The sequence below is a fragment of the Schistocerca nitens genome, chromosome 3 (genome assembly GCF_023898315.1).
Source record: "Schistocerca nitens isolate TAMUIC-IGC-003100 chromosome 3, iqSchNite1.1, whole genome shotgun sequence".
NCBI lineage: Eukaryota > Metazoa > Arthropoda > Insecta > Orthoptera > Acrididae > Schistocerca > Schistocerca nitens.
In genome coordinates, this window is record NC_064616.1 from 790840597 (window position 1) to 790862566 (window position 21970).

General features: G+C 37.4%; 1 protein-coding gene across 5 annotated transcripts in view; it reads right to left on the reverse strand.

Moving 5' to 3' along the window:
* Positions 1-16657: 16657 nt before the first annotated feature.
* LOC126248806 (membrane-associated tyrosine- and threonine-specific cdc2-inhibitory kinase) overlaps positions 16658-21970 on the reverse strand; it is a 181114-nt gene continuing 175801 nt past the window's right edge. For all 5 annotated transcript variants that reach the window (XM_049950207.1, XM_049950203.1, XM_049950204.1 and 2 more), the window contains one exon: positions 16658-17739. Coding sequence is in view for 3 of the 5 variants with exons in the window: in XM_049950203.1 (XP_049806160.1) it covers positions 17632-17739 (108 nt within the window). In the remaining 2 variants the exon portion in view is untranslated. The remainder of the gene's footprint in view (positions 17740-21970) is intronic.

Below are 21970 nucleotides of genomic sequence, written 5' to 3' on the forward strand. Positions count from 1 at the left end.
AGGAAGGGGATTTATCGACATAAAAAACCTACATTATGGACAGGTAGACAATTTAAGAAAATTCTTTCTAGAACGAGCAGAAACTAGCAAAATACACAAGGCAATCACTCATATAAATACATCGGCTACACCACTGCAATTTCATAACCACTTCTACAACCCTTTAGATCACATAACATCAACAGATACGAAGAAAGCAAATTGGAAAAAGAAAACACTTCATGGCAAGCACCCATATCATCTAACACAGCCACACATCGATCAAGACGCATCCAACACATGGCTAAGAAAAGGCAATATATACAGTGAGACAGAAGGATTCATGATTGCAATACAGGATCAAACAATAAACACCAGGTATTTCAGCAAGCATATTATTAAAGATCCCAATACCACAACAGATAAATGCAGACTTTGTAAACAACAAATAGAAACAGTAGATCACATCACAAGCGGATGTACAATACTAGCAAATACAGAATACCCCAGAAGACATGACAATGTCGCAAAAATAATACATCAACAGCTTGCCTTACAACATAAACTTATAAAACAACACGTTCCTACATACAAGTATGCACCACAAAATGTACTGGAGAATGATGAATACAAATTATACTGGAACAGAACCATTATAACAGATAAAACAACGCCACATAACAAACCTGACATCATACTCACCAATAAAAAGAAGAAATTAACACAACTAATCGAAATATCCATACCCAATACAACAAATATACAAAAGAAAACAGGAGAAAAAATTGAAAAATACATCCAACTGGGTGAGGAAGTCAAAGACATGTGGCATCAGGATAAAGTTGACATCATACCAATTATACTATCAACTACAGGAGTCATACCACACAATATCCACCAATACATCAATGCAATACAGCTACATCCAAACATATATATACAATTACAGAAATCCGTAATTATTGATACATGTTCAATTACCCGAAAGTTCCTAAATGCAATATAACATATACCGTACAGCAAAAAGGAAGTGACGCTTGATAAAGGTCCGCGTCACTCCATTCTTAACCAGACTTCTAAAAAGTCTGAGAAAGTAAAGAAATAATAATAATATCACAACACCAAGAAATAGTTAGTGTAGAGAAATTAAATTTCAGGAACATATCTATGTAATACACTGAACCCCCTATGAAACGAGGATCTTGCTATTGGTAAGGTGGCTTGCGTTCCTCAGCGATAGATGTAGCCATATCATAGCTGCAACCACAATGAAGGATATCTGTTGAAAGGCCTGACAAACATGTAGTTCCTGAAGAGGGGCAGCAGCCTTTTCACTATTGTAGGGACAAGTCTGGATGACTGACTGATCAGACCTTGTAAAATCAACCAAAATGGCAACCTTGCTGAGCTAATTCTGTGAACAATTGAAAGCAATGGGAAATTACGACCCTAATTTTTCCCCAGGGTATGCCACTCTACTGTGTAGTTAAATGATTATGTCATCCTCTTGGGCAAAATAATCCAGAGGTAAAGTAGTTTCCCATATGGTTTTCTGGGCAGGGAGTGCTCAGGAGGATGTTGTCATTAGAAGAAACAAAACTGGTGTTCTACCTGTCAGAGAGTGGAATGTCGGACCTCTTAATCGGGTGGGTAGATTAGAAAATTTGAAAAGGGAAATAGATAGGTTGAAGTTAGACATAGTGGGAATTAGTGAAGTTTGGTCGCTGGAGGGACACGAATTGTGGTTAGGTGAATATAGAGTTAAAAATACAAAATTAAATAGGGGCAATGCAGGAGTAGGTTTAATAATGAATAAAAAAAATAAGAATGCAGGTAAGCTACATAGCAGACAAAAATTATTTAAGGAGTATCATTTTAACCACACATACAAGAAGACAGATAAAAAAATTATGCTACCCACACACCATTTACAATTTTATTCACAGACTCCATAGTATTCGGGCATGACAATATATAACAAAATTATGGGCAAAATCACATTTAATACAAAGCCAGGTATTCTAAAAATAAGGCCACAGCAGGTTCTGTGGTAGAGATGCTACTACTCAGTAGAATAATACATAAAGGATGAAATAATAATTTGAGAAAAGGATAATTTAGTGTTAGATATTCTTTACTGTATGTATACAGGGTGGTCCATTGATAGTGACGGGGCCAAATATCTCGCGAAATAAGCATCAAACAAAAAAACTACAAAGAACGAAACTTGTCTAGCTTGAAAGGGGACACCAGATGGCGCTATGGCTGGCCCGCAAGATGGCGCTGCCATAGGTCAAACGGATATCAACTGTGGTTTTTTAAATAGGAACCCCCATTTTTTATTACATATTCGTGTAGTACATAAAGAAATATGAATGTTTTAGTTGGACCACTTTTTTCACTTTGTGATAGATGGTGCTGTAATAGTCACAGACGTACAGGTACATGGTATCACGTAACATTCCGCCAGTGCGGACGGCATTTGCTTTGTGATGCATTACCATTTACCAATTGCGGAAAAGGTCGATATCGTGTCGATGTATGGCTATTGCGATCAAAATGCCCGACAGGTGTGTGCTATGTACGCTGCTTGGTATCCTGGACATCATCATCCAAGTGTCTGGACCGTTCGCCAGATAGTTACGTTATTTAAGGAAACAGGAAGTGTTCAGCCACACGTGAAACGTCAACCATGACCTGCAACAAATAGGTGTTTGAGCTGCTACCGCGGCTAATCCGCACATCAGTAGCACACAAATTGCGTGAGAATCGGGAATCTCAAAAACTTCGCTGTTGAGAATGCTACATCAACATCGATTGCACCCATACCGTATTTCAATGCACCAGGAATTGCATGGCGATGACTTTAAATGTCATGCACAGTTCTGCCACTGGGCACAAGAGAAATTATGGGACAATGACAGATTTTTTGCACGCGTTCTATTTAGTGATAAGCATGATTCACCAACAGCGGTAACGTAAACCAGCATAATATGCACTATTGAGCAATGGAAAATCCATGAAGGCTGCGACAAGTGGAACATCAGCAACCTTGGTGGGTTAATGTAGGATGCGGCATTATGGGAGGAAGGATAATTGGCTTCCATTTTATCGATGGCAATCTAAATGGTGCAATGTATGCTGATTTCCTACATAATGTTCTACTGATGTTACTACAAGATGTTTCTCTGCATGACGGAATGGCGATGTACTTCCAACATGATGGATGTCCGGCACATAGCTTGCGTGCGGTTGAAGCGGTATTGAATAGCATATTTCATGGCAGGTGGATTGGTCGTTGAAGCACCATACCATGGCTGGCACGTTCACTGGATCTGACGTCCCCGGATTTCTTTATGTGGGGAAAGTTGAAGGATATTTGCTATCGTGATCCACTGACAACGCCTGACAACATGCGTCAGCACATTGTCAATGCATGTGCGAACATTACGGAAGGCGAACTACTCGCTGTTGAGAGGAATATCGTTACACGTACTTCCAAATGCATTGAGGTTGACGGACATCATTTTGAGCCTTTATTGCATTAATGTGGTATTTACAGGTAATCACGCCGGAACAGCATGCATTCTCAGAAATGATAAGTTCACAAAGGTACATGTATCACATTGGAACAACCGAAATGAAATGTTCAAACATACCTACGTTCTGTAATTTAATTTAAAAAACCTACCTGTTACCAACTGTTTCTCTAAAATTCTGAGCCATACGTTTGTGACTATTACAGCGCCATCTATCACAAAGCGAAAAAAGTGGTCCAACGAAAACATTCATATTTATTTACGTACTACATGAATATGTAATAAAAAATGGGGGCTCCTATTTTAAAAAGTGCACTTGATATCTGTTTGACCTATGGCAGTGCCATCTAGTTGGCCAACCATAGCACCATCTGGTTTACCCCTTCAAGCTAGACAAGTTTCGTTTGTTATAGTTTTTTTGTTTGACGCTTATTTTGTGAGATATTTGGCCCAGTCATGATCAGTGGACCACACTGTATATAATAAAAATTGTATTATTATTAGGATACTGTTATTAACATCAGCTGTTCTATGTAAGGTGAAATTTTACCAAATTTTGACAATGATTTAGATTGTGTGTGTTTTTTATCAGACTAATTAAACCACAATCAGAACACTGACTAATTTCTTGGTTAGTAACTGAGAAATTCATCTTTATGCCTACTCCTACAGCCTCCTAATTATCACTCAGGGTGCTCAGAAACAGCCTGAAAAGCTTTTAAGGATGTTACAGGGAAAGTTATACTGAGAAATAATCGTTAAGAAAGAAATTCTATATGTTAACCCATTTCCGACTTAATTCCCACTGAAGTTAGCAAACAATGCCATTATGCATGCAAATCCAGGTGTCCCACCATAGACAGTGTCACCAAATGTGTTCTTTGTTTGGTTTCCTTAAACTGAATAAGAGAGCAATACAAAAATTGGACATAGGATGGTAGTGAGGATCAAACCCGAGGCAAAGGCTAAACAATCTCGTGCTCTATAATTTACACTCTGAGAACAACTGACTCTAATTGTATCTGGCGGGCCACTTGGATTTGCACGTGCAGTGACGTGATCAGTAATCAATTGAGAAATTGTGCAAGACATTGAATTTTTTCCTTAACGATTATATCTCAGTACAACCTGCCCTGCAACACCCTTAAAAGATTTTCAGACTATTTCTGACCACCCTGTATAATTTGTGTATGACTTTTGTGAGACAGAGGGAATAGCACAAAACAGCTAAATCAGTCATGAATAAGGAGCAACAAATTGGACTCACTGCTGTGCACCATTAACTGGGAATGCAAATAGTCACAATTCAACCACTATCTAAGGAGCACATATTGAGGGGCATAAAACCAGATCATCTTGTTTCCTTCCTATGGGACACCATTATCCTCTTTCAGGTGATCAGATAGGTCATCACTGATTCAATATCTAAAAATTAATCTCAGGATAAGGACAACAGTATAATGATGGTAAGGTTCCAATAATTAAGCAGAATGCAATTATGTAACAGGCATTCTTAACACTGGAAATAATCCAAAAAAGGCCATTTTATAAATAGTGGAATGATATTTCCACAATCTTCACTGAAAATAACCAGGGAATGGTCTGGATTCCACGAGTCACACAAGGCAGCATTTGACCATACACACTGTGGTGGCCAAGTCATCAGTTATAGGGCACCTCCCAATTCTCCATGAACTTCTACACACTGCAGTGGCAGAGGGTACTTCAAGTATCACTAATGAGTAAGGCGGCTCACTGGTAAGACCCTGCATTTATATGCAGCAGTTCAAATCCGTGTTTGACAATCCCAATTTGGGTTTTGTGGATTTCCCTAAATCACTTACGGTGTATGTGAGGACAGGGCCTCTGAAAGAACGCAACTGATTTCCTTACCCGTTTTTTACTCAATCTGAGCACGTACTCCATCTCTAATGACCAAGTCGTCAACAGGGCATAAAAACCATTATCTTATATCTCCTAGAGTATCAATATCATTTGATTCATTCCCTGTTTTATTTTTGAATTGTGAGTTGTAAGAAAGACTTTTGGTGAACCTCTGCATTAACTCAAGGTTCTCTGGTTACGTTCATTTTGCAAGGCATACATGTAAGAACACATTATGTTGCTCACATTTTCTTGGAATGTGTATTCCCAGGGTTAGCAGTGAACCTCTCCTTAATGTATGATGCCTCTCTTGCACAATTTGTCACTGGAAAGGAAGGAAAAGGACAAGTTAAGGTTCACTGGCCAGTTGACACTGAAGTTGTTAGAGATACAGCACACCCCCAGATTCTGGGAGGGTAGGATACGAAATCGGCCGTGTCCAAAGAGTTCTCATGACATCCCAAACTTGACGCTGACATCTGCCATGTCACTTGCCCCAAACATTAGCATCTGGTGCTTTGACTGTGTGGAGCCGTTGAAGTGTTTTTTATAAAAAAAAAAAAAATGCCAGCTTTCATCATTTACAGGTGTACAAGTCATTCTGAATATAGTCATATGTGTAGAAGAATCACATTTCATTTGAAAGTAGATGCTTTCAAGAGACATTTTCTTTTATATACACAAATTTTGGTTGGGCTGTCTGCTTTTACTGTAGTAGTCTTTTTCTTTCAGTTGACTTCAGGTTTCATATCACTGCAGTTAGGGAAGTTCTCTGCGTGAACATTGTGAGAAGGAAATATGTTCTCAGTATCCAGGAAGAGCACATAGACCGAACATCAGTTTCGTCAGTCCGTATCAAAGAAAATGCTTAAGTACAAAAGTAGCCTTTTCACATCACATCACATACTTCTCTTCTTGGTTATTCAAAACATACAACAAGAAAGGTTGCATTAACAAAGCCAAATGTGTCATATTACCATATTATTTTTGTAACTTGTAACTGATTTGTGTGGAACATGTAATTACATGCCTACCAATTTGTAGTACAATACATACAACAGTATACAATCTAAATTTCTTTTATAATAGATAGTAAAGTATATAGTCTAAATTGTTTTACATACCAATACATTAGATTGTAGTTTGTATTAGACTATAGTTGCACTGCTCAATAAGCCTTAATTTACATGTTTTTTGAATTTTTCACCAGTTAAAAGCTTCAATTCCTTCGGCATAATGTGTGGACTGTTTGCAGTTTTTTTTCAGTCTCCTGTTTACCGTATGATAGTTTTGTACTTGTCTAGTGTTATGTTAATGAATTTCTCCATTTAGTACTATTGTTTCAAACACATGCATAGAACGGATAGTAATAATTTTAAAATCTATAAACAATGCCTTGCATGATGTTCTAGCATCTTTTTTGTTTAATATTCTCAGAGTTCCTTTCTGCAGTTTAAATACTCAATCTACATGAGTTTTGGAAGCACTACCCCATAATACAAGACCCTATTCAAGAAAGGGATGCATTAAACTGAAATATATTGTCCTCACCATTTTGGTGTTGACATACAGAGATGCTGTTCTTAAAACATATAAGCTAGATGTTAGTCTTGCACAAACATTGCCAATTTGTGGTGTCCATTAAAGTTGGCTATGTATGTGTATACCTGAGAATTTACACTCGCTGCACATTTTCCCCTAATACAATTTCGCAAATTGCCAACACTGAAGGAAATTATATCTGTTTTTTTTGTAAGTTGACTTTTAGATTGTCATTTTCAGACACTGATTCTGCCATATCTATAATTTTTTACCTCTGTGCCAAGGTTAAACATATCATTTCCCCAACAAATCTCCTTTGGATCAAACTGTACTGGAACAAACATGCATTTAAGATCAGAAAAACATCTGAAAAAGCATTTCCACACAGTGTCAGTCATAAAAGCACTGCGAAAGTGTTTAGGGGCATCTTCGAAGCAGTGTGTAGCATAAGTCTGTAGTGCCATCTCCTGTTACTGTACCTCTGTGACTGTGTCCTTTACAAAGGAATGTCCTGGGATTTTGTCTTCAATGATTTAGGGAAACCACAGAAAACCAAAGTCTGGTTGGTCAGATGGGGATTGGAATCACCTCCCTCCTAGATGTGAGTCCAGTGCCTCACCACTGTCAGCCAATGCAGCTGAAGGAATATCTTTGGATGCCCTCACACTTGCTACATAAATCCTTAATTAAATGTACTGTCCCAGTTTGTATCTTCTCTATTTCGTCTATTGATCCTAATTGCTAAGGGTACCAGACTGAGAAGGAATACTCGAGAACTGATAGGATGAAGATTTTTTTTTAAGGTTCCAGTTACATTTCCTCAGGATTATTCCAATGAATCTCAATCTTATATCTGCATTTCCTAGAAGTACACTGCACAAAACAATTAAGGGATTAGGTGAGATATCATACACAATAGACATATGGTAATGTATTTTATTCAGACATTGGTTACAATTGTATTTTGTGTGTGATACAGTATGATATTTTGCTGTCTCAACTCTTTACTTGAGGTTTGCATGGCATTTACGTACAGCGAGGCACCATGTGGCTACCATAATAGTGAAGTAGTCATTCTCGTTGCCCTCTAATATGGTGTGTGACCACCTCGGATGACCAGTACAGTTGCACACCAGCAAGGCATGGACAGTATGAGGTTATCAATCAGCTCTTGAGGGATATTTGGCCATTCTTCCACGAGTGCAATATCCAGCTCTGCAGCCATTGTGGGAGGCGCTGGTCTGGCTGCAATGCATCTGTCAAGGGCATCCCAGACATGCTCAATCGGGTTTAAGTCTGATGAACAAGCTGGCCACTCCATTTGTTCAACTTCCTCAGCTTCAAGCATGTTGTCCACCCGTGCAGCTCTGTGGAGACAAGTGTTATCGCCCACCAGAAGGAGCTCATCTCCTATGCCACCAGCATAGGGCATAACAAAAGGTTGCAGGATCTCGTCTCTATACCTCTGAGCAGTCAAAGGGCCATTCTGGAGAACACAGAGGTCCATACATCTGCCAATACTGAATCCTCCTCACACCATTCGTCCACCGCCATGATATAGTGATGTTTTCTGCACATAAGCAGGATTGTTCCAAGTTCCACATTTTCTCCAAATGAGGGAATGACGACTGTCCAGCTGAGCACAAAATCTTGACCCACCTGTGAACAGCACCTGACACCATTCATTATGACTCCAATCCTGATGTTCCTCTGCCCAGTTTCTGCGGGCTAAATGGTGTCATTATTTTAATGGGACACACACACCATACGCCTCCATGTGTAGAGGCCACATTCCCGAAGGTCATTATGGACTGTTTGTGTTAGTATTGCGCATCCTGTTGCTGCCTGGAGGATGCGTTGCAGCTGAGTTGCATTCAGGCTCCTCTCTCGACAGGTTGTTAACCGGACATAATGGTCATCTCTTGCTGATGTTACCCATGGACGACCTCGGCCTGGCCTTCTTTTAACTGTTCCTGTTGTCTGAAATCGCATCCAGGTCCTGGAAATTACACTTTTGGACACTCCAATAGTTGCAGCCACCTCCCTCTGTGTCCGTCCCACTTCCAATCGTCCTTTGGCTCTCCGTGCCATAGCTTCGGGTAAGTCACGTTGCTGTTGCATTGCACTACATGCTCACTACACTATCTGAACCCAACTGCTTGTGTAATTCATTGGTAGAGTAAACACAAGTCAACACCAACCCCCCCTCTGCAGCAACTTTCCATTATTACCACTATCTCGGTGATCATAATGTTGCTGTCTCGACTCCATAGAACCAACAGAAAGACGTTGAACAATTTAGTTCATTCTGCTGATAACAATACTTCAGAACCTTGAGGGTCATTTGCCAGTCCTTGCATCACACATTGATCCTCTGTAGGTTGTCTTCCATTTCATTACAATTTTGTGGTATAGTGAATTCTCTCAATACAACAGTAGCATTGCTGGACATTCTTACAGAGCTAAAAACTTTGTCATTTATATATTTGAGAACTGTAATGGCCATATAAAACTTTCTTGGCACACATCCAAAGTTATGTTCATGCCTAATGCTGTACCTCTACTAAGAATGGTTCATATCTAATGCTTTACCCCTGCAAAGAATGACATGCTAAGTTGTGTGTGTTACCGAGTGCTCAATCCAATAAAAATGTTGGTCCAGTAGTCTATTAAGATCATATTTTGTTCATCAGGTAACACTGCACAACAGTACGCAAAACCTTCTAGAAGTCTAGGAACATGACGCTGACCTGAGCACCACATTATCTCCTGCCTTCTGGAGGTAAAATACAAACAGCGAGATCTATGCTTCCCGAGATTTCTGTTTGTGAACACTGGGCTTTTTCCTTCAGGGAAGTCCTTAGAATGGTCATTATATGCCAATAGTATTTCGGAAACAGGTTAGCATCATCAGTGACACAGGCAATCAGTTGTGTGCATTTGTCCCCCCCCCCTCCCTCCCTCCCTCCCCCCGTGCCCACCCACCCCTCAAAAACTGGAATGACAAGAACCTTTCCCCATTCACTTTGAAACTGCTTTGGAGTGGAGTCACTAGATTGGAGATTACACAGGCCAACGATGGAAAAACTTTTTTGCTGAAGATACCTTAATCTTATGTTTTTTAGAGTGGGAAATCCAAATATGATACTTAAAAAAACTGTATCCCCCACCATTTCTTCACATTTTACATTTAAATTGATTAAATTATGCGAATTTTTAAATAATTTAACAGCTTTTATCTAGATAAAATAATTTAAAAAGTAGGTGTAATGAATGTAGATGTTGGTAGCACTGCTGAAAAACATTTGCTGACAAAAAAGGTTGATTCTATTTTTGTGTTAACAGATGGTGTTTTGTTTACTGTTGATCTAACCTCACTTTCCCATTTCCTGTACATGTGCTCAGTACAATGTCTAATTGTGGTTGTAATAACTCTGCTGACAGTTTTTGTTATATTTGTGGTGAATTTGTGATTAAAAGACACCAAATAAACATTACAGACTTTGTGAAAAAGGTTTATTTGTATCATACGTTGGATCTAAACTTGGTGCTCAAGATAAATCTTGGGCCCTGCATAAGGTATGTTATGGGTGTGTTGAAGAGCTGAAAAAATGGTCCAAAAAGGAGAAAAAAGCCTTTAGATTTGCTGTTCCTGTGATATGGAGGGAGCCAAGAAATCGTTTCGATGATTGCTACTTTTGCAGTGTTAACATTACTGGTCATAATTCGAAAAACAAGGAGGTAATAAGCTACCCGAACCATCCGTCCGCCGTCTGGGGGTGTTGAGCGTTTTCGCCAGGACATTAATGTGATGGAAAAACGCTACCAAGGCCACTGGAACTACTGTTGCTCACTTCACCGAGAAGTTCAGCAAGCGACTCATCATCACAGAAAGAGCTACACAAGAAGCTTAAAAAAAAAAAAGAGGAGGAAGAAAATACAAACCAATTCCAGCTGATAAGTGAAACCTCCATTAACACATATCATTGATCATTGATTTCAGTAGCTTACTGTAAATACAAACCATGCTTATGTTGAAACAAAGCATTTCATTAATTTCCCCATTTACCGTACAGCATAGGATTTTTATACTATATAAGAAAAACTATGGGGGATACAAAAAAAAAAAAAACTAAGGATAGATTTGGTTCCAGCTCATAAAAATCGTCTATCAAAGTAAAAAGTTAAAGAAGAAGAAGAAGTTCGTTGGCCTGTGCTATCAACCATGACCCACTGCACAATTGTTGGCGGGTGTAATGTACATTTTATTCGCTTATTTATTCTTCATAATTACAGCCTATTATCTGAAAAGCTGAAGCAGGCCATAGAAATCACATTTCCTTCAATAGTTATACATTATGTATTAATTATTCATTTCTGATACTTAACTTTTTTAAATAAAAAGAGAGATTTAAAAAAAAGCCTATAGCTACTCCTACTACTGCAAACTACATTAAAACCCTTAACCAATTACCCAACTACTAATATACTACAAACACAGCATAATTTGTTCTCTGTTTGTTCTGCATTTAAGTACATGCAATAAATTCTTTCAGACAACTCGCAACACTGATATAAGTATAATTGTTGTTACCAATATTATTATTACTCCCTGATTGGACAGGGCCAGTTTAAGGTCCAAGCAACACAAGTGGCCGCTTGGGTGTGCCAAGTTGATAAGTGTGCCAGAAGTGCTCTAGTGCAAATTTTTTAAATGTAGTGTATCATAATTAGTAGCAAAAGCAATCCATTTCCATATTAATCAGATTTGCTTTTAAAGATATTACCAAGAGGGTAAGGAACAGCAATTAATGTTTGAGGGAGGGAGAAGGTTGGGAAAATGGAGTGTGGGGAAAGGAGTGTGTGTGTGTGTGTGTGTGTGTGTGTGTGTACGTATGTACATACGTACGTACGGGGGGGGGGGTGTTTGCATCTGCAGCATCTCCTCCCAACGCACTGAATCAATTTCAACACAATATGGCACACATACAGCTTGCCATATGCAAACCTCCTAGCTCCCATAGGAGTGGAGATACAGAAAAAAAGTTTTTTTTTTTTCACCTGACATGAACATTTCCTGCGCGACAGGTATGTTGTGTGGGGTATCATCATGCCCTGTAGGAACTACACATATGGATGGACATGCCTTAGGAGGGGGAGGGGGAGAGAGGGAGGGAGGGGGGGAGAGAGAGGGAGGGGGGGGAGAGGGAGAGAGAGGGAGAGAGGGAGAGAGAGAGAGAGAGAGAGAGAGAGAGAGAGAGAGAGAGAGAAAGGTGGAGGAGGTGGTGATCGACAGAGAGAGGGGGCGTAGATGTACAGAAAGAGTGTGGGGGAGAGGGGGGATGGACAAGGAGAGAGGGAGGGGGCAGAGGAGATGGACAGGGAGAGAGGGAGTGGGAGAAGGGGATGGACAGAGGAGAGAGGGGGGAGTGGGACAGAGGAGAGAGTGGGAGGAGGGGATGGACAGAAAGGGGGGAGGGGAGGAGGATGACAGTTACAGTAGCAGGAGGAAGATAATTAAGGTCAGATGGAGGACCATTATGTTAGAAGGGAAGAAGACCATTACGGTCAGAGGGAGGAAGAAAACAGGCTACTTTTCTTTGTTAAAAATATGGTTAAGATTGTTGTTATTCTGATTGATTACAACATTCAAATAGAACTTTCAGTCTATATTCTCACAAGACATCTGTTATTTTTGTGTAATTAAAGCTGAAGCTTTAATTACATTTAAAGACTTGACCACGTGATAGAAAACGCTCTGTTATTGGCTGAGGCTCTGGTCACTTCACAGACTAGAAGTAAGGTGTACCTGTGTGTGTGTTGTAGGAGTATTAGCTGAAGTTACTAGCTTTTTTGTACTTTTTCTGCAAACAGTTTAGCTATTTAGTGACGAACAACTCATTTACAATTTATAAGTAACAACAGAAAGTATGGACATTCTTTTCCCTGCTCCCTGCAACGTCATTGAACTCATGCAAAACTAAGGAACCATAGATATTTTTTTTTTTTTTTTTTACAACTGGGTCCATTCTCTTATATGTAGATTGTTGTCTTCAGTCAAGCACTATGACCCACAGCACAGTAAAATTCTTGGCAAATCTTAGTACTGATTTCCTCGTATACAAGGCAACTCAGGAGAGATACAACTGTTGTTCTCTTCTGTGGGCCAAAGGATAACACATCTGACAAAACAACTCAAGGATTTAGGTTTGAATCCTGGCAAGGTCATAATTCTTTGAAACTCATTACACGAAATACGAACATGGCATTAGCAGGAAATCTTTGTGGCATTTGTTTTGATGATGGGATGTATCATGTATAGTTTCACATTAATTTCAGTTGGGCCTATGGACAACAAGGATAATTGCATTTAATTTACGTACATACAGTTCACTTTTTGGAAAGAGTTGCTATTGGTGAAGGTATCACCACACACCAACAATACAAGACATAAGTCGATGAGTTTTTGTATGCGCAGAGAGATCAAGCATGTAAACCATGTGCGTAACACAGATGTAAGAGCTATGATGATGAGTGGAAGCTAATGATGTTTATGAGTAGAAACTAACATCATTGCCTGAAAAATTTTATCTTTATGCCAGATGATTAAAGTATAAACAATAAGGATCCTAGTTGGCCACCACGGAGATAAAAAAAGGGGCACAATTTGACTGAATTTCTCATGTTGCGACATCAGCAAGAAGAATTTTTTTAATATGATTTTGAGTTCAGAAAGTTTTCACCAAATAAAGACTCGTTTCCATTAAACTAAAAAGTGTGTGGTCACATAAACTAGATATCATCTTGAAGGTGGTATGTGTGTGAGCAGACTTTGCAAATGTAAGCGCATGTAAATGGCATGGAAAACTCAACAATACCATGTTTCTGATTGGTGTGGTGAAATTTTGTAATTGTGATTTGGTTTTCATATGAGAGGACTGTTGAGTCTTTTACAAACAGGTTAAAATATTCTTTTGGGCCAGACTTGAACCACTGACCTATGAATAACTACTTATAAACAACTACAGACCACTGCTATACCAACTGCAGTACTGAACGATGCATGAAACTTTCTGTATAAAGACAGTCAATCCTCCCCATTGTCACTGCGAGTTTAATTTTATTGAATGATGCTGTCCTCCTTTGCAACAGTGGGAAAGCATATCTTGAAGGTGAATTATCCTTCCCTGCAACAGAGGTGAATTAACATTAACTCTAGAGTTCCTGATATTTTTAATTAAATTACAGAACCTGTGCATCGATGTGGTGGCATTTTGCCTGTACAGTGCAACCACATTTTACACATCTAATTCTTTGTAACAGTCAAAAACAATTTTTTCAGGAATTTTTTGATAACACAGAGTTTCTATGGATGTATTTGTACAATGTAGTACTACACATCATTTACTACCTATTTTCAAACACGTAATTTCTTGAGGAGAAAAAAAAGTAATATCACTGGATGAGCTTTAGAATAGTATGAACAGTGAGCTAGCCCGTGATGTCACACGCATCACAACTCAATTGGAGCTTCATTTCCTTTTTAATATTGAAATACAAGGGGAAAGAAAGCATGGTCTGAGCGTAAAATAACACAATTAACCATTTAAAACAATTTCCAGGAAACAGTCAAATACCCTATTATGGTCAGAGGGAGGGGTCGGAGGAGATAGATGGAGATGGGAGGATGAGGTGAACAGGTGGAGCTGGGAGGATGAGGTGGGCGGAAAAAGATGTGGACAGAAAGGTGGGGGGGGGGGGGGGGGGGAGGAAGAGTGGTATGTGCAATATACATGTTGAATGTGTATGTGAGCGAAACTGAGGGGTAACGCTCGTGTGTATGTATTTGTATATGCATTACATACACTGAGAAATCACAAATGTTGAGTCATTAGAGAATCATCTCTTGAGATGTTAGTATCATTATTAAATGTTTAGTTGTATAAAAATTGACACAATGTGACTCAATTGATATGCTCATTTACTCTGAGTGGATCCTTGTACTGATTTGATTGCTGCAGAATAAAAACATGCAACTATGAGAGACAACACCCGAACAAGGAAAAAAAGGTTCAAGGATACAAACGAAATGGGGAATCTCTTTCATTTCTCTGTCCAACTGCATCATACATAGATCAAAGTTACCATTTCAGTGCAAAGAAATTAAATTGACAACTCATTCAAAATTATTGTATTTGTTTATTAAACTTTTGAAATGCAACAATCACATCAAATACTATTAAAGCCACAGCCTTCCTGCTGAGATCAGCTTTTCAGGAACTAAAAAGTACAAATATGAAAATGGCATTGCAGCCTGTTATACTTCTGAGCAAATATATCACATAATGAGTACAAAACTAGCAATCACAATGGAAGAAGAGAAGCATTAGTATGATAATATTAGTCAATTTTTACAAAAAAAAAAACCGATTTTACTGTTAATATGCCCGTAACTTGCAAAAAGTGCTACTGTAGAATAATGGCGGTATTCATTGAAACTTAATCAAGAATATAAATAACCATAGTTTCATTACAACAAATCATAAAAGTTTAAAAAATGCAATACAGATGCATGTAATGAATTTTGTTCATCTGTCAACAGTACTCTTACTAACAAAATAATATTGGAGATCCCCCCCCCCCCAATATAGGATCCACAATACTGATTTAATTAATGCATGCATAACATCTCATTTTATGGCACTGCAAACTAAAAATGCATGAAAATACTGTGAATCAGATACCATCACTACAGTATGATTTTTTTTTCACATAGTTAAAACTAAGGTCTCTTTCTATGCATGAAACAAAAACTATGACAAATCCACATCAAAATCATACATACAAAAATATAAATGTACAAAAAGCCATATAAATTTCAATATGAGCCAGAAAAAAAGCAAAATTCTATTGACTGAAATGTCTTACTTCTCAGAACACCAGGTGACAGTAAGGCAGCAGAGTGGCTGAACAGAAGAAAAAAAATTAAAATATAAAGGCAGCAGCAGATGGTCATAATTACGTTGAAACACTGAAAACTGTGAAGCCTCATCCATTTTAAAATAGAGGACAAATGGAATTGCAAGATTAGTATTTTAAAACAACTGAAGAAGTATTATTGATCAATACTTATGGTTTCTACAGAAGAACAAAAATAGAGCGAAGGGGCTCTACATATAAAATTTTCCATGGCTTGCCAAACTGTCACTTAATTGAAGTAATTTACAACAGGTATTACATTACAATGGACATGCAGATTTGACTAGCTGGCAGGAACAACCTTTGTTAATGGCATGAAGTATGTTGTTGTTGTTGTTGTGATAGCAGCAGCAGGAGGAACAGAAGAAGAAGAAGAAGAAGAAGAAGAAGAAGACACAGATGATGAAAAAACAAGTAACTTGTAAACTGAAATTAAAATGTAGCATTTACAAAAATTTAGACTGCAAAATTGAATGTAAAATTTATAAAAATGAAGAACAAAACAATAATGTAACATGTACAAAAAAAATGAAGACTGACAAACAAACATAACTTCCATAAAAACATACATCACTCAGATCATTTATAGTACTTGTTAATTACACAAGAGAGTATTAAAAGTGAAATGGAAAACTGTTTACATGTCTGGCACAGAGTTATAAAATGAAGAACACACATGTTCTGTCTTATGGAGCTATAACAACAACATATAAAAAGGTCATATCTGTAAAAAAAAAAAAAATACAAATATTAATTTCAGTACATAAAGTAATATGAAATATTCTACTACAAACCTTTCTTTCCTAACACACACTTGAAAAAGTAGCTAAAATACAAGAAACTATAAAATGGAGTGCAAAAGTTTCATAAATATTAAAAATAGCAGTTCTTCCCTTTCCAAGATGAGTATATATATATAAAATAAACCTTTCCTACAAATATAATGTCTGCCAGATTTACTTTAATAATTTAGACATATGTGGAAGACAAGTTATATATAATTCAGTCTTACATACTGGTGTCACATGTGAAAGTCCGACTAAGGCACACTGTGGTTACAAACTACAAACAATATTTTATTTGTACAAAATTGAGAGAATGTGTGTGAGCACTGGAAGAATAGTACAGTGACCAAAACGGATATAAGCAAGAAACTTAGATGTTACAGGTACAGAAACTGTATGTACTATGAAGGTACAACATTTATAACTAACAGCTATCAAAGAGAGGAAGTACAAGTAGAACAACTTAACCTACATCTTGGAGAAATGGCAATTAAGTCAAATTAGAGCCTCTTAAACACACAAAAATTTCTGAGCATAACAGTAAAAAAAACACACACACACACACACACACACACACACACACACACACACACACGAGATCACCAAAGTTTATGAACACATTATTTTTGTTTGGCAATATGATAAACTGAAGTAGCAAAATTAACAATAGCAACACATTTTTAATAAAAATGTAAATTTAGAAATTAAAGTTGATAATAATAATAATAATAATAATAATAATAAACATCTTATATATACAGAACAGTCTTCCATTTTATATGGTAAAATGGGCAAAATTGCCCAAACATATTATGTTACAAAAGTTTCTTATACTGCACATCAGAAGAGTAAGAAATTAGATTTCCTTTCAGTATCTCAATCACAGCCACAGCACTAGTATGTTGTACTAAAATATTCAGCTTTTAGTTTGTTAGTTTGTGTTCAAATAGGACAGCAAATTCTTGGCTGCTACTTTCCTTCTTTTTCTGTGGTCTTCTTCCAGTTGCTGCATATGAGGTGTCATGTTGCACCTGAAATGGCAAAGTAAATTAGTGGAATCAAAATAACTATTTCAACAAAACAAAACACAACTTTAGGCATTGAATTTAGAATTAGTTTACTAATAATTAATGCCAACCCAGTAGTGTGAGAAACAAAAGCACAAATAAATTACTTTCTATTCAACAGCTTATGGTTCACTGTTAATTCAATGTTCCTGATGGCTGCCGCTCTGTCAATACACATAACCTAACTCATTCCAAACCCCTGTACACTTTGAGCTTATAAGTCGTCCACAGAATACGACAAACGGACAGACGTACGAACTGCTTTCGAAGCTGCTGAGCATAGGTTGCCTCTAAAATGTAGGGCTTGTGACTACTCATTTTGTTTATAAACAGTCCTCCTTCCTCAATACTAGTCATACATTTATTTATTTATTTTACGTTTATGGCCTCAATGAAGAACTTTAGTCAATTATTTGCAGGTCACCTTCTTCGATAAGCGAATGTTTTGCTCCTTTTGAATTGCTCAATATATCCTCATTCATTCAGATCTTTGTCATCTTTCCTTACCTGTAACTACCCATTTCATTGTGTGTAATTTGCCTGCTTTTAGTTTGTTTCTTGTTTTTCTGTTTCTTGAGATTTTCTGTTTTGTTTTGCAGATCATCCAGAGTTATTCCCATTCTCTTACATTCACTCTAATTTGCTTGACCCATCTGACTTTTTGCTTCAGATTCCAGAATTTCACTGAAAGTCTTCTTGACCCTCTTAGTTTATGGTATCCCCATGATGCAGAAGAAAAAGAAAAAAAATCCTCTCTTTACATATAAAATACACTACTTCATTTGGCACTATTTTCCAATGTTCCTCCTATTTTCTTTTAATTTATACATGTTCTCACTATTCCTCTTTCTACTTTTAGGATTCTGTCAAATCTGTTTCTTTGGGTGACTTTAAACACAGTTTTTTAAGCTTTTCCTTGTAACATTCATTTATCAATTAGTCTAGAGCAGTTTAAGAATAGTGGTGATGGATGATCACTCTGTCTTAGCCCTGTTTTCACTGTAAACATCTCAGATAGTTCTCATATGAATTTTACTTTTGATCTGGTGTTTGTGGGGGCTAATTTTATTATTTTATTAATTTGCGATGAAGTCAAAAAATCCTTAATATATTCAACATTAAAGATCTGTAGATACAGTCATAGGCTTTTTTCAAGTCTACATGGGTACTGATTTCTTGTTTGTGACTTCTTTCATACACGATTACTAATTGTAAAGTGATAATCTGTACAGGGCAGCTTCTCCAGGGTTTAAATCCTCCTTGGTAAGCTCCTACATTCCATTCAAGTTGATCTTTACAGTGATTGTACAGAATTCTTAACACTACTTTATAAATGCAAACCAGGAGGGAAAACCTTCCTTTGTTGTGCGATTGTTTTTTCTCCTTTTTGTGTAACACATGTATGGATGTATTATAGCTGTTGTCCAACATTCTGGTCTGCATTCCAAACTTTCGCCATGCTTTGGTATAATGATATCTTCATTGGTTACGTTGCACTTTTCCACAGTTCCACATTTTCTCCACTTTCTTTTTAGGTTTTAAACTTTGTAGACTTCATGGATTTGTGTTTTGTGGTGGTGTTTTTATTGCAGTTTCTGTGTGCATTTGAAGTAGTTCTGGGGGATCTTTACAGTTTAGCAGTTAGTTAAATATTTCCGCTAAAATTTCTGTATTTCCCCTACTGCCATGGCCCTCTTATTGTTTTTATCTTTAGATGATAATATCTTTGGAGTTGTCTGCTAAATGTTTTATAGTAATCTCCTAGTTTGTTTTCTCACTATTTGTTTCTATTATTATAGCACTTTGGTATTGACTATTGGCATCTAAATCTTCTTACTATATTTTGAGTTATCTTTCCTAGAATTGTTAGTTCAAAGTGTGATTTTTTTATTACTCAGACCTCAATCAGACTTGGTGGCTATCTTCCAGTTTTATCATATTCATTATTCCACAATTATTGTTTGTGCCTTGGGTTTATTGGGCTATTTGTTTTAACTGGGAAAGTATTTCCTCTAGTTCATCTATAGATTTATATCCATTGTTCATTCATTTTCCTTGTTATTTACTAGTTTAAGGGGGTCATAGATCCTCTTCTATTTTGAGTAGGACTTTTGCCATTGAGCTGAACTTGATTTTTATTTTAATCCAGTAATAATCTGAACCAGTGTCTATTCCTCCCAGGACTTTCACGCTGTGAACTTCCCTGTGATAGTTCTTATCCATGCAAACACGATCTAGTTACCATTCCCCTTTTTGCAGTCTGGACGTTTTGAGTTTGTTTAGTCTTCTCATGAAGTATGTTGACTGAGATCATGTCATGGTTTCTGCAGAATTCCACCACTTTATGCCATTCTTGTTCACTGCTCCTTTTGCAGACAATTTCCCTAAAGCATCTCTGTATCTCTTTTCAGTTTTTAACTGAGCATTAAAGTCTCAAACTAAAATTTTGGTATCGTTTTTGTTGTATTTGTTGCTGTCTGATCTGGAAAGCTCCTAAAACTGATCATATCTTCTCTGTGGTTTTTCCTATTTTTTTTTATTAAGTTCTGCTACACCAGTATTCTTTGCTGCATGTCTCACTTTAATTTCACTTATGTTGGTTTAATTTTCTTTCCTCCTGAAATTTCATATTTACACATCTTACACATGGGAACAGTTTTGTTGGAGATACAAACTAAATCTGCCTTCCATATTTTATTTTGATGACTCAGTTGTAAGTAGGAATAGCCCAAGAGAAAATTTATGCGTCAAGCTATCTTTTGTTTATGAGTAGTCCACTCAAGTTATGTTTTCAAGGCTAGACATACTTTCCACTCTACGTCAACATGAATCACATTTAAGGCACAGTACCCATAACCAATTTCAATTCCAGATGTCTTCTGTATTCTACAATTGAGTCGATAGTGGAACACTGCCTGCAAATACAGGATGTCTGAAAAGTATTCCATATTCTTACAGGAACAGTACTGGTCAAAATTAGAAACGAAGGTCAAATATGCATACGAGTGGAAAAAAAAACCACAATGGTTGAGATATGGGTCATTCTGTCCTATGATAGCATCTGCATGTTCACACTACAGGAGGTGCTCAATGTGGTTGTTATTCACTCCCCCACATGCTTCAGTCCCACCTCAAAGAATCATGAATTTGTGTGAACACACCTTCCTGCTCTCATATGTGGTCATATGCATAGGAAACACACCTCTGTACCATGTGCACATTGTCGATACCAGTAAAATGCTCCAGTGCCTTTAAATGACCCCATAGCCAGAAATCAAAGGATCAAGGTCAGGCGAATGGGGAGGCCTTACTATAGGACCTCCCTACCCAATTCATTGTTCATTAAATGTTTGTGTCAGGTGTAGTTGTACAAGTCATAGAAAATTGGATGGTGCTCCGTCATCCATATGTGACATCTGTTGTCTTTATGCAAAGGTAAGATTCTCTGATATCGTGTAATTTGTTGTGTAGGAACAGGCAATAATAACTGCTTCTGTTGTTATCTGGATTTGTTTTTTCTCCTTTTTGTATATCGGATGTAAGATAATAATAGTAATAGTAATAATAATAATAATAATAATAATAATAATAATAATAATGGCTGTAATCTAATGTTTTGGTAGTTCTTTGTTGCAGATTTTCACCATGCATTTGTGTAATGCTCTAGTAAACTGTATAGCCCTGTGAGTGTGTTGCCCACTCTCCTGCCCACACACCAATACTAAAGCAAATCTAATGCCTTGATTCCACGAATGTTTGATGGTCTCCATCTGGCCATATGTGGTTAGTGTGATAATTTATCATCACATTTTGTGTATCTTCCACCTTATTGTTAATAAAATGCAAGTTGTGAGCAGCAGATTTTTAGTGCTTGACTGAAGACCCCAATGGCAGAACTGCAATCAGGCTTGTGGTCTCACAGTAAGTGAGGCTTCTGTAAAATTGACCACACAAGAGTGTGGTTTATGACTTCAGCAGCTCCATTTCGTAGCACATTTGTGAACAGTAAACAATGACATCAGCAGTAAATAATATATGTCTCCCAAGATCATTTATATAATTTAAGAAGAATGATGAGCTCCAACACTTCTTTGGGGAACTCCAGGTATCACTTTGCTTTCACTAGATGACTTCCTGTCGATTGTTTTCTTCAAGGTATTTCATAATATTAGGAAATAGAATATGTCCCACAATC